Here is a 13,397-nt window from a genome sequence, read left to right as displayed (position 1 = left end):
CTTCACCCCTCCAGCCCTGGCGGCACTGACCTTTCAACCACCTCCACCACATTGCCTCTTCCAGAACGTTGCTTTCTTATTAGTGAACATCGAAAGTTTTTGTGTATTTGAATAATACTTTTTTATCAGGTGTGTTTTGCAAATACTTTTTCCCCATCTGTGGCTTGTCTTTTATTCTCTTAACGGTGTCTTTCGCAGAACAGAAGTTTTTTATTTCAACGGAGTCCCACTTAGCAGCATTGTCTTTCATAGACTGTGCTGCTGGGGTTGTGTCTAAAAGCTTTCACCGAACCCAAGGCAGCTGGAGTTTCTCCCGCGTTCTCCCCTAGAAGTGGTTTGGCCCTGAATGCTGCGTTTCGGTGTTCTTTTCAATGAATTTTTGTGTAGGTGCAGGGTCTGTGCCTGCCACCCCTTCTGCACACAGATGTTCTGGGTTTCCGCACGGTCTGTGGGGGAGACGGCCCTTCCTCCTCTAAGTGGCCTTTGCTCCTTGTCGGTGACCAGTGTCTCAGTTTGCACAGCTGACTCTTGGCTTTTGACTCATAAGTGGAGGGAGGAAGTGGGTATTTTGCTCACGTGGTTTTGGATTAGTAGTGTTGTTAGCTTGTAACTCTTAAGGTTCTGTGGTTGTTTCTTTTATCACTATTAATTTTTGGTGTTTCTTGGATTTGAGGTATATTATCTTTTTCTTTCTTAGACTTCTGGTAAGAGCTTGTGTATTTTCCCCTAAAATACAGCTCTTGGGTTTATTCATCAACTGTGTTTCCCTTTTATAGGTTATTCATTTATATCTTTATCACATATTTCTGTTCCTTCCCTTAAGTTTTAATGATTTTACTTCTGACTCCTTTACTGAGTGCCAGGTCTCCTGTTTGCCTTTTTCTTACTCCATAACAAAACCATGGGGGCCCTGACCCCACGTGGCGGGCGCTGCTGACCCCACATGGCGCGGACTCCGCGGTCTCCAGCCCAAGCTTCTTCCGTGTGCTGCGATCACAGGCTCGGTGCTTCCTCAGTGTAAGCGTGATCGGGGAGCGTGATTGCCGGTGCCCAGCTGGCTGCAGCGTTTCCTTTTCTGTGACTTTCGTGTCTAACGTTATTAGGTTATGATCAGAGAATGCAACCTGTAGAAGCTCTACTCTTGGGAAACTGTGAAAGTCCTTTCAGGCCCCTATCTGGTCAGATATATTTTTGCTTCTAGAGTTTGATCAGTTGCTACTGAATTGCCTTTATTCCAACTCTCTGCGTATCCGCCATGTGGGCGAGGGAGATGAATCTCAAGTCAGGCCTCTCGCTGACTAGCTGCGTGGCGTCCTCATTGGTCCAAAGGGACGGCTGAAGTGCCGGTGGTGGCGCGGCGGTCCGAGTGCCGGCCGCAGGGCCCAGGACTCAGCAACAGGAGAGCTGTCTGTCCAGCCGTCAGCAGCGTGTCACTTCCTCTTTGTGAATTTCCGTGGCTTTATTCCTCGGCATATATTAGCTCATGAATATCCCTTCACTTTGGATTTTATTTTAACATTGACAGAAAATCGTATTTACCTCACTTTTAAAAATAACTTAAAATTGTATATTGTCATGCTATTCCCTGTGACCCCTCCTGTATTTCTGTGTATATGTACCTCATTTTCCCAGCCCTTTCAATTTTTAATTTTTCCAAACCACTTTGTTGTAGGCGTGTTTCCCGTAGAGAGCCTGTAGGTGGGCCTGGGCGACTTTGTCCTAACAGGGCAATTCAAGCTGTTTGCATTTATCGCAATAACTACCTGCCTTTTCTCCGTCCTCATACTTGAGGCTCCTCCCTACTTCTTTCATTTTTAGCTTTTCCCGGTGGGTGACATCCTGGTTTGGCTTTCTTTTCCTTTCAAGTGACTGGGAGAGTGACTGCACTGTTGCTGGCTCCTCGGGGTCTTGACGAAGAACTCGGGTCTGCATGTTCCTCATTGCCAACTCCAAGGATAAAGCAGGTTCTCTCGCCTTAGAGAGGCACTCGAGGCTGTCTACCGTGTTCCATAGTTGATGGCACGAAGGCCTAATTGAAGTCCATGCTCGCCTTTAGAAAAGGTGTGGGCTGACTACAGTCTATACATATCTGGAAAAAAACCAACAAAGTATCACAAAGTTCAGAACCCAAGACTGCGACCACGTGCCGGGGCAAGAAGGGTCTTTGGGGGGTAGTTTGGGGCTCAGCATTGAAAACCGTCAGAAAACGTGCCGAGCGTGGAATGTGGCAATTTAGTCAGGGAGCTTCAATTTTCAAAGGAAACATCAGATTCCACTGAAATTTGCATTGGAAAGCCAATTATGTAATGAAACTGGGGGAAAATATGATGAACTCCTGGCCTTAGCTCTACCTGCTTGAGTCCTGTCGGGAGGGAGATGAACGATAAGGAGACGGATTTCCATTTTCCCCAAAACACCCAGGTCCCTCCTTCTTGTCCCTTCTGTGGGGAACAGCAGCTGGCCAGCCCCGCACCAAACACAGCGGAGGATAAACGTTGTGGTTTAAATTACTGCAGGCAACCAGGGAGACTGGGAAAAATCATCTGCACAAATTGAAACCTGAAATGTTGATATCGGCTATTAAATTAATGTAAGTGAGACTGAAACAATATCTAATTAAAATAATTTGAAAAATGACTTGGAAATTGGAGCCGACACTTGCTTTCGCTGCCTGTCGCTGTTGCTAGCTCGCAGCCGAGCCCTGTCCCCGCTGAGGCCCCAAGCTCTCAGGAGACTTCCCAGGAGAGCCGGCAGATAAAAGCCTCGTTTATTTACTCAGTTCTGGCTGGAAGGCGGGCTAAGGGCCTTTCTCAGGAACCGAGGTGTGGGTTTGACAAATTGACCTTTCAGTTTCCAAGGAGAGAAAGCCTTTCAGGCCCTGGGCTCTCCTGTAAACGTTTGTGTTGGAGGTTCAGACATGCTCGGTGCCTGCCCCTCACACAGGACATCAGAAGGAGGAAGGATCAGGTCTGGAGTGGCAAAGAGTGTGAAATAACACGTCCCACAGCGGTGGTCGCGCACTAGTGTGCGAGATGTGCAGCCAGGCCCTGAGCATCCCTGTGGCAGGGAGTGGGCGCACATGGAGGGTCCCCTGAGGGCCCCCAGCAGCATCCGTCTGTGGAGCACGGCCTGTGAGTGTGGAGCTGAGGGGTGTGCAGGGGAAGCGCCAGGCCGGGTGCGGACGTGAGAGGCCTCCAGCGTCTGTGGCACAATGGCCCTCACCTCCCTCTCACCATAGAGAGATCATGAAAGGGGAGTGGCTCGCCATGCCGAAACACTCACTGCTTCCTAATCTGAGCTGTCATGGAGAGGCTGGCTCTCCTTCCTGCGGCCACCCGGGGCACAGCCATGTGGGGTCCAGCTTCGCTCCCAGTACTGCTGGACACAAGTTGAGTCTGGGGAGAGGTCCTGGAGAAGGACCCCGGGCCCACACTCGGGGGCACCACTCAAAGGGCTGGTCTCTGCTCTCTCTTCCACAACAAACAAGGGTCCTTGCAGCAAGTCGCATAAAAACTCTGAACAATGTACTGATTTTATATATACGTTAATGTATGCTTATGTTCAGAATAACATAAGCTGATCATCTGATGCCTTACACACTTCCTGTTAAGCATGCCCCAAAGTGTTGCTTGGACCCACATTAAATAAGTTGCTCTTCCGTAAGCACAGTGTAGATGATGGGGCGCTTCTGGGAGGGCTGTGGGGTCTCCCTGTTTCCATCAGCACACTGGGAGGAGCAGGAGCCGGACTGACCCTCATTTAGAAAGTAACCAGAAATGCTGGAATGGGAAGACACAGAGACACAATTTTAAACATCATTGATTGTCTAGAGACAGTGAAATTCTTGAAGGTCCCAAACTAGGTGAAAGGGGGAACCTGTATGTGGACACTGACATTGACCTTAACTTGAGGGTGTTTCCCGAACCAGGCTGACCTGGAACTTCAGTGTCCATGACCTCACAGACTGTGGGCAGGAAGCAAGCCCTAGGGTGAGGCTGGGGAAGACAGTTGGGGTCACCTCAGAATAACAGCACAGCCCCCATTCACACCGAAGGTGGGGAGCTGCCTGACCTCAGTGTGGTCACGGGGTGTGGAGGCAGGGAGGGTGTTGCCCTCACAGGAGCAGGCCGTCCCCGTGCACAGCGCCCGAGTGGTCCCTAAGCCCCAAGCAAGGAATTTAGTGTCAAACAGTCCCGAGTGGGTAGGGCATCCAAAGGCCTAGAGGGAGGACAGGCTCGTTCTGCCCAAAGGAACCCACCTTCTTCTCTGTCCTCAAGGGGTTCCCACCATCAAAACCCTGGGAAAGAGGTGTTTACAACAGAAAATTTCAGAGCATGCTGGGGAAAGAGCGGCTGAAAGAACGGGCAGAAGAAACATCAGACAGTGTGATGAATAGACCCCGCCCATAAATTTAAGTACTTGTATATGTTTAAAGGAAAACAAGAGGGAGGAAAAATGTGACCCAAGGGTTAAGAGCCTTAAAATGACCAAAAAATTGAAAACAATAGAATTTTTAAAGTGAGAGATTTACTGAAAGCTTAAACTCAACAGACAGGTGTCAACACAGAGTGGATGCAGCTGAGGAGCGGATTAGTGAGCTGAAAGATTAGCCGGAGGAAGTGCCCAGAATGCAGCCAAGAGATGAAAATATATGTGAATTTTAAAAGTAGGGAGGCTTAGAGGACCAGGTAAGAGAGTCACGCGTACCTCTAACAGGAGTTCCCGGAGGGGAGCGGACCATCAGGAGGCAATATTTGTGGCTATAATAGCTGAAAATTTTCTGTCGCTGCTGGAAGACGCCAGTTCTCAGACTCCAGATGTCTCGGCATGAGAACACGCCCCCATCTAGACCTGTGACAGAGGCTGCAGGGTCTTCAGACAAAGGGCGGAACTTCGAAGTGGCCAAGGAGAAAAGCTCGCGCTCCAGGTGGAATGAGAGTTCGCCTCGCGGCCAACTGCTCATCGGCCAAAACAGAACCAGAAGCCGGGAGGGAGATGTCTGCATATTACTGCGGAGAGAGTTAGCTGTCAACCGAGAATTGTTCCATGACAAGATGTCTTCGAAAAATGAGGGCTTAAAAAAAATAAGAGTCGAGTAAGGATTCTTCCCAAAAAATGAGTATGTCGCCCACCGGTCCTCATTTAAGTTAATTCTAAAGGGTGTCCTACAGACAAAAGAAAATGACCCCATCAGGAAGACGTGAGGCAGAAGGGCTCTTGGTAGGCTCCACACACCAGATCAGGGCCTGGGCAGGGCTCCTGGGCCTGGCTGCTGCACCCTTCTCAGTTCCCCCCACCACGCCCAGCTGCCCCTTCCACAGCAAAGGCTCCGAGCCAGCCCTTGGCCGCTTCCTGATGTGACGGCCCAACTTCCCAAAGTGGTGGAGGCTCCTCTGGACCCGTCCGGCTCTTCCCTGGTTCCAGGCCTGTAGGTGAATGGGCCCCATCCAGGGAGCTGCAGCCCTGTCCCTGCCCCTGACAGCTGCTCAGAGAGTTGGGGCTCTGCAGTGGGGGCTGAGCACTGTCTCCTTCCACAAGGGCTGGACCATCTCCCCTGGGTCAGAGAGCCTGAGGAGATGCTGGGGGGCCACTCTGGCTCCCAGCAGCAGCAACCCCCACCCCTGATCTGAGGCAGCTCACCTGGGGCCCTGGGAGGGCCATCGTGTGCTGGCCACTCCCTTCTCCCCCCTTCCCAGCCCTGATGGAGCCAAGGAGGGTCCTGGGCACCTGGTTCATCAGGTCGACTTCCTTTCCCACCTGCCCCCTTTCTTCCTCAGCACCAACGTGAACCCCCAGGCTCGAGCGCAGGGGGGCTGCCCCTGTGAGGACGTGTGTGGCCCAGGTCCCTTGTCAGTGACGTGGTGAGTTCTGACCAGGGACTGTGCCAATTTCAGTTTGGCCAGCCAGAGGTCCCTGTGAGGAGAAGGTGGCAGAGGGGACTCACATTTTTGTGGTGGAAATTCTTGAAGATGCAACTTGGGGCCCAGGGGTGTCGCTTCAGCTCCACCAGGAACCCAGCTCCACATGTAGAGGCCGGAACCTCCCCTCACGTCGGGGGTGCCACCTCTCTGCCCCTCTTCTGGCACCGCCCCCTGGCGCTCCACCCCTGCGTTGTCCCCATTGCCACATGGCCCACAGAGGGGACTCTGCCCATCCTTTCGGGTTAAGGTGATGGGGAAGAGATGGGCAGGGCCCTTCGCCGTGGCACCGCGCTTAATTACATGGGATGCTTCGTGAACTGTCAAGTGCAGAGAAGTGTTCCGATAAATTAAAACATTAATTAAATGGCTGTGGCTGAGTTTTGAGAACGTTGCAGGGTTCTGCTGCTCCAGGTAATTTGCATATCCCTTCATCTAGTGAGTTTAATTTTAAAGGACTTCTTTGTGGTGTTTGGAAGCCCTTTGTGTCTCCGGGAAGATAAAAACGGGCTTTTATGCATCATCCTCAACTCATTAAATCGGCTCTCCCACCTCTGCGTCCTGCCCGCTGGCTCGCACCACAGCCTGGAGTCTGCGCTTGGCCTTGAAAGGCAGTCAGGGCCCACATCTGACATGATAGCTGGCGGAGGCGAGGCACACTCTTCCCCCAGAAATGCCTCCATGGGGGCTGTCATCGGCACCTTGGAGGTCACCAAAGGGCGACGGGATGGTCATCCGCCACTCAGCTTGTCAGAGTCAGAGCAGGTGTGTTTGCTGGCAGACACAGGGGAGCACTGGCCCGGGGGGGGGGGGGGGGGTGATCCCGGCACCCGAGGAGGGACGCGCCACAGGAGAGACACCGTCCATGGGAGGAGGTGGGGTATCCCGGTCCCACCCACCCCAGGAGGGTGCATGGCGCACCTTTTCTGTATTCTGGAAAAGGGCAGAACCTCGCGCAGCCTCCCTACTCTTGTCATCGCCGCCACGAGGTGTTCCGAAGAGCAAAACCTGGAACTGAAGTGCAGGTGGCAGCAGGTGTTGTTGAAGAGGTGGGCGCCAAGGCTGGAGCGAGGGTCCCAGAGCCCCTGACGAGGGGGCCCAAGCGGCTGCATTGTCAGGGGGCCTGCAGATGTGACCGAAGCCCCACCGGCCTCTCCCAGGTGTGCCCTCTGCCAAAGAACCAGAGGGAGGTCTGGAGCCTGGGTTTTCGAGGGATCCCCACTCTGCTGGTACCACCTGGGGGCGCAGTGGCTTTCACGTGGTCGTGGAGCTCCATCAGGAGACTGAGGGGAACTGCAGAGGTGGGGGTGGACACCTGGCACGGTCTTGGGGTGAAATGTGAATGGGCAGTCCCACAGCCCCCGAAAGGGCAAACAGTCTCCATGCCCTTCCGAGGGAGCCCAGGGGCGTGGGGGGGACCCGGGGGCCAGGCCACCTCAGCTCGACATCCACCTGCTCCCAGTGTCCTTGTGGAAACACAAAGACACATAACAAAGCCGCGTGTTGTGGGTAGATCAACCACAGGGGGACACAGCTGGGCCTCCCTTTCTGAAGGACAGTGGACACTCGGGGAGCTGTGTGCCCAGGACACACCCTCCCTCACTTCCACCCTTCACGGCCCTTATCACAGGGGACATGGCTGCTGCACAGGCCCCTGCTAGATGTCAGCTCTGCCCACTTGTGGCCCCGGTCACCAGCCCAGCGCCTGGCACATGGAGTGCAGAGAGTGAGCAAGCCAGTGAATGGGAGGAAGGGAGAGAGGGGGAGGCTCTCATGCACCAGCCCCGCCGGTCCCAACCAATGTGGACCAGGAACCCTTGACATTCTGATTCGAAGGGTCGTCCTGCGAAGCCCCTGGGTGAGGGTGTGCAGGCTGCCATGGGGAGGGGGAGCGGGGGAGGAGCAGGACAGGAGGGCGGGACTCCGGCGCTGTCTGAGCCAGGGTCTCTGCAGCAGGAGGCAGTCCCTGAGCAAGCCACAGAGGGGCGCTGCTCACGTCCAGCCTCAGAAGCAGGGCAGGAGCCTTGGCGACTGGGGGTGACCGGCATTTTACAGTGATGAGCGCGTAGGCTTGTAGGGGGGCCGGGCGCTGTGCAGGCCCAATAAACCCTTTGATTAACCGCTGCCGCGTGCCAACCCTGGGCACGTGCAGCTCCTACAGACACACTCGAAGTCCACACACCCTGACGTGGGCCTTCACGCACATGAGTTTCACAAGGGGAAACTGAGGCAGGGTGCTTGGGCTGCGTGGACAATGGCTGTGCTTTCACTGAGCTGAGAGCATCAGCGCCATGCTTCTCCTGGGGGTGAGGCCTGCCTGGGGGCCTGGACCGAGGGGACTGGACGGCAGGGCCCAGCGTGTTTGTGGGAGGCACAGGGGACGAGCTGGCAGGCTCTTCTGAGGAGTTTGCACTTCCTGCTGCAGGCAGGGGACCCGGCCAGCACTCGGCCGTCTGCATCGCGTCCCCAGCCACCACCTGCCCTGCAGATGAGGTTTTGCCAGAGCGCAGCCAGGGTCCCCTCCCATGTCATCCTGAAGCCTCACTGTGCAGGGCAGGCGGCCCCCACCCACCCTTTGTGGGGAGTCTGCTCACCCCACAGTTCCCCGGGGGCTGGTTCTGTTCCCGAGCCTGACGGCCAGCCGCTGCTCTGCAGCAGTGAATGGAGTGTTTTTAAATCCCGCTCTTCTGTGCTTCTGTTCCTGCTGACGAGTTCACCGCTAACCCCCAAAGCAGCTTGCTGCTCAGTGGAATGTGTCCCCCGCTCACAGCGGCACGGGAGAACCACCGACTGGCCAAGATGCTGCTCTTCCAGTCACGGCCCCCGCCCTGTGCCCGCTCTGCGGCAGTGGCGGCGTGACCCAGAGGGGCAGTGCCGAGTGTTCTTTCAGCGACAGGTCATCACCCGAAAGCGAGAAGTACATCCATTTGTTCAGAGGGGAAGACCTTCCCCAAGACGATGAAGAGACCCCAACCGTGGTGGGTCGCAGGGAAGGCGGCGATGGCGGCTCTTGTCCGTCCCCGGCAAGTCGCTGCATCCCCCATGACTGACATGGCTGCACCCCAACAGGCAGCTCCTCACCGTCACCCTCTGTGTTCGCCACGACTGCAGGGCACTCTTCATTCCTGGGGCCTGAATAAAATTCTATTTTTTCTGGTTTTCATGTCCAAAATGACAGGGCTTCATCCAAAAGAGTGTTCCTGTAGCACTGTAGCCAAGACCGATTGCTTTGTGACTCCTCCCTTCTTATATGTGGGGGCAGGTGGGCTTGCAGGGTGAGCCCAGGAGGGCTGGGTTTTCAGGTACCTGTGCCCATTGCTTCCAGAGTTCACTGCCCCTGGTGCGATGTGGGGGCAGCTCGTTCTCCGAAAGTCTTCCTCACCCCTCGTCAGAAGCAAACTAGGGGGAGGCTCACATTGGAGCTGCTTTATTACAGTTTGTTATTCATGTAGGGCCATGAATGAGAGGGAGGAGAGCAGCCCCCAGCACAGACGGGAAGGACGCCCGCGCCCTGGCCAGCCGTCTGAATGGGAGGGCTTGCTGCCCAGTGATCGTGTAACTGATGACCTTCATTTTGTTCTAATGTGACACTTTGCAGGTTGCACCCATGCCCAAGAGTCTGTGAATTTCCTACCATGGCATTCTCTAGAGGAAGCTGCAGGGACACTGGCCCGTGGGCCCCTGGCTCCCAGTGGCAAGCTGGGCTCAGGGTCCCCCGCTCTGGGCGTGTTCACAGCATGGCTGTGGAACTGGGCATCCAAGCAGCAGAGGAAAATGCTAAAGGTGTCTGCAGAACAGTCACCTCCCAAGATGACCCCTGTACTTCTTCATTTTTCCTAACAGTGGACAACAAGGACGAGCTGGAGAGGTCATCTGGACTGAGGATTCTTCAAGCCGGAGTGGGGTCGGTGAGTAGCCGAGGGGCCACCTCGGAGACGCGCCGGTGTGCAGGGAGCCTGCTGAGCACAGCCCGGTGGGACAGCCAGTGTGTGGGGTCCCATGATGCCACGGGGCCGAGGGGAGGCCAGTGGGCTGGTGCCAGCTAGTCTGGTCGTCCCATGGTGGACATGCTGACCCCGGTGGCTGCACAGCTCGACACTGGTTGGTTGCCTTTGGAATCGCAATTCACGTCTCCCTGAGAGAAGCGGTCATGGATAAGAAAAACAATGTACTTCTTCAGTGTTTTGTGATTGTTAAATTTATGGACAGGAGCAGGCCAAGGAAATCGTCCTTTCCTCTGGGGGTTCAGGAGGGCACGCGTTTATCTTAATTATTTAAGGACCTACTTGTGGGGAAGGCAATGTGAGGGCAGGAATGTCCCCGTGAGGTCATTTAAATCCATCTGAGAGTGGCCACATCCCGGCAGGGCTGTGCCGTGTGTGGGAGGAGGCGCTTGGCCATCTCTGCACCGGCAGTCCCGGCCCGTGGCTCTCTGCCTGGGTAGCCCGGCCGGCCTGCGTCCCGACCTTGGGACAGTCGAAGGGACTGCACGCGGGCAGCAGGCTCTATATCAGCATGGACCAGACCAGACCGGTCTGCATTGGGATCGGTAGATCTCATACCCTGCCACCTCGGGTGGCGGACCATTCGGAGAGGCTGGTTCTCGGCTTCAGGTCTCCGCAGAGCCACCGAAAGACCCACCACTTCCTCGGGGACAGCTCCCCAGCAGCTGTGGGTCCTGCTCGCGGCACAAACACCCATCTGAGGGGCTGTTCTTCAGCAATGGCAGCTCCAGTGCCCACCGGGCAGCAGGCATGTGGGGGGTGGGGGCAGCTCACAGAGCTCAGCACAGTGCCTGGCAGACACTCGTGTGCCTGTCACCCAGCATGCGGGATGGGGACCGCCGGTGACTGACCAATTCCGGGAGGGACAAGACACCCCCGTCCCTGGTTTTCCTCCACTGGTGACCCAGGGTGGGGGACAAAGCACTCCCCTGTCACAGGTGGGGCTTCAGCAGCCACGAGGGCGAGGACTGCAGGGCCCGGGGCCCTCCGAATCCCCTGGGAGGCTTGTCTCTGCAGGACGGGTATGCTGGTGTCCGGGGCTTGGGGACACGCCCAGACACGTTCAGGTCGAGGACACCCATGCCACCTGAGCAGAGGAAGTTGTGGTTGGGTGTCTGGGCTGTGGGGCACCAGCCGGCGCGGCAGGAGTAGGCTCCTGTGCCCGTGAGGCGACCCTGCCCAGAGAGGGCAGGACTGGAGACAGGTGAGGGGCATGGGAGCCCCCGGTGTGGCAGCTGCGCCCAAGGGCCCCTGCCTGCTTCCGAGGGACGCGAGGGAGGACCTGACGCTGGGGTCCAGCCCACTGACCGGCTGCCGTGCTTGGTCAGCTTCCCCAGGTGCCCCCGAGCATGTGCTCAGGTCACAGGATCGAGGGGCACAGTCCGCACACCTGGGCCTGCAGGGCAGCCCCTCACTGGGGTCAGTTTTGAAGAAGGTGCTCACTCCCCCCACCCCCCACCCCCGGGAGAAACACGAGGGTCAGGAGGTTGTGACCTCAGTCTCCCCACTCCTCCCCAATGTCATATCCAGTCCCTGCTCTCCGTGAAACACTTCTGCATTGGTCCTCGCAGCCCCGTGTCCATGCTCGTCTCTGCGCCTGGGACCTCTTCTGACTGCCCCATACTGTCCAATAGGGGCCCCAGGCCACTGACCCTGCTCAGGGTCCGTCTGGAGTCCTCCCTTAGCTCCAAAAGGCTGTCGTCTGTCCCCTCTGAACGCGGCCTCTCTCCCCACGACTTGGTCTCCTGGGTGGTCCAAGGGGGCGCTCATGGGCCCGGCTGGGGTGTTGTGAGGATTTCCAGAGATGGCAGAGGCCACATGCCTGGATGTCTCAAGCTCCTTGTCACTGCCCACTGGCTTCGCTGTTGCCGTGGTTACCCTCCGTTAGCCGAGCGTGGCCCTTCTTACACACCTTGCTCCTCAGCCTCCCACTCACCCTCTCACCTCTCACCTCAGGGCCACATTGTGGCAAGTCCCCACACAGTCTCACATGTTACCTCTTTGTCACTATATGTTTCACTTAAAGAAAAACGTTTACTTGTTGCATCTTTAAATCTTTGTCTCCCTGTCCTGGGCATTCATTGTGGTTCTGATGCTTCTGTCTTTCGAGTCATCATAAACGTACTGGTGCTCGAGTCTCATTCTTACGCCTTCACTGTGTCCTAACGTTAGGAGAGGGAGACGGGAGACGCGGATGCAAACCCTTTTCCTGCTGCTGCCGGTGTGCCTCAAGGACGCCCCTTTCCCCTGCAGTTTGTGGGGGTAGGAGGGAGGAGCAGCCGCCGCGGCCTCCATGGGTCCCAGGCTGGGTCTGGAAATGGCACGGGAGAAATGCACACAAGTTCGCTGCAGGTTTTACGGGACACGGGAGCCTTCCTAGGAAGGGGTAACAGAGAAGCAGCTGCGCCTGAGCGTTCGTGCTGCGTCTGAGGGGCCGAGGGGGCCGTGGGGCAGCACAGGCTTCCGGACGGCAGGTGAGCAGGCACCAGCCAGGCCTGCTGGCCGGGTGGGTGAGGAGGCCACCTCTCCCCTCTGGGTGTGGGGAGGCCCGGCCTCAGGGCGAAGGGAAGGTGGGATTCCTTCCTGCCTCTGGCGCTTTCTCTCAGTCCTGCAGCCTGACACTTACTGGCCCAGGGCCACGTCCTGGGGGACTGTGTCCTGAGCCCATCACTGGTGTGCTTTTCAGAGCCTTCTCCAAAGAGCCCGGGGGTCTGAGGGTGTCGCTCACGTGAGGCAGGTGGGCGTGAACAGCGCCCTGCGCTCCTGCTCCCACTCCCTCCACCACCCCCTGCCCTGACTGGGCTGGGCTCCCGGGAAGACCGGGAAGACCGCGCTAAGAGATTCGGGGGCAAAGACTCGGTTGATCCCAAGTCCCTTAAAAGTCCATGAGCCTGTGATCGAGCAGCTCCCCACAGCTGGGCGTAGGTTCGGCTCCGGCTGCACGAGGTGGGTCTGCCAGTGCGGCTGCTTCACGGTGGAAACCGAGTGGGCGTGGCGCTGACCCAGGTCCCGGGGGTCCTCGCCTACCTGTGCAAAGATGCCACTACTTCAAATACCTGCTAATCACAGCCCGAGTCCCACTGTTCAGAGCTTTGCTGACAGGCACCTGGGTGTTCACGCAGACTTGGGCCAGGTCAGTGGGCAGGGGGTGCGGGCAGGGACGGCCCGCCTGGCCACGCGCTGGGTCCCTGGGACACTGGGAGGAGGCAGTTGGGCAGCCCGACTCCTGAGACACAGGCCAGCAGGTCCAGGTGCGATGTGGGCACCTGGAAGGTGAGGCCGTGACATTCGGGCCTGCAGGGGGTGGGAGGGACTGTGGGGACAGCTCCTCTCCTTCTCCAAAATGCTCTTTAACGTTTTACTGTGAAGTCATGATAGAGGCACAGGAAGCCGCGAACACAGGCCTTCACGCGGTCCCCCCAGCAGACACATCCCCGTAATCACAGGCCAACAGCAAAACCAGGAGACCCATAGG

At 56.8% G+C, this 13,397-nt stretch overlaps 1 protein-coding gene across 2 annotated transcripts in view; it reads left to right on the top strand.

The window, feature by feature from the left end:
• The window catches only part of PTPRN2 (protein tyrosine phosphatase receptor type N2), a 395,976-nt gene that overhangs the window by 249,919 nt on the left and 132,660 nt on the right, over positions 1-13,397 (top strand). For both annotated transcript variants that reach the window (XM_053927307.2, XM_053927308.2), the window contains exon 12: positions 9,762-9,826. In XM_053927307.2, the coding sequence (XP_053783282.1) occupies positions 9,762-9,826 (65 nt within the window). The remainder of the gene's footprint in view (positions 1-9,761; positions 9,827-13,397) is intronic.

This window comes from Desmodus rotundus, chromosome 6 (assembly GCF_022682495.2).
Source record: "Desmodus rotundus isolate HL8 chromosome 6, HLdesRot8A.1, whole genome shotgun sequence".
In the NCBI taxonomy this organism is placed as follows: domain Eukaryota; kingdom Metazoa; phylum Chordata; class Mammalia; order Chiroptera; family Phyllostomidae; genus Desmodus; species Desmodus rotundus.
This window is presented reverse-complemented; position numbering and strand designations above follow the sequence as displayed.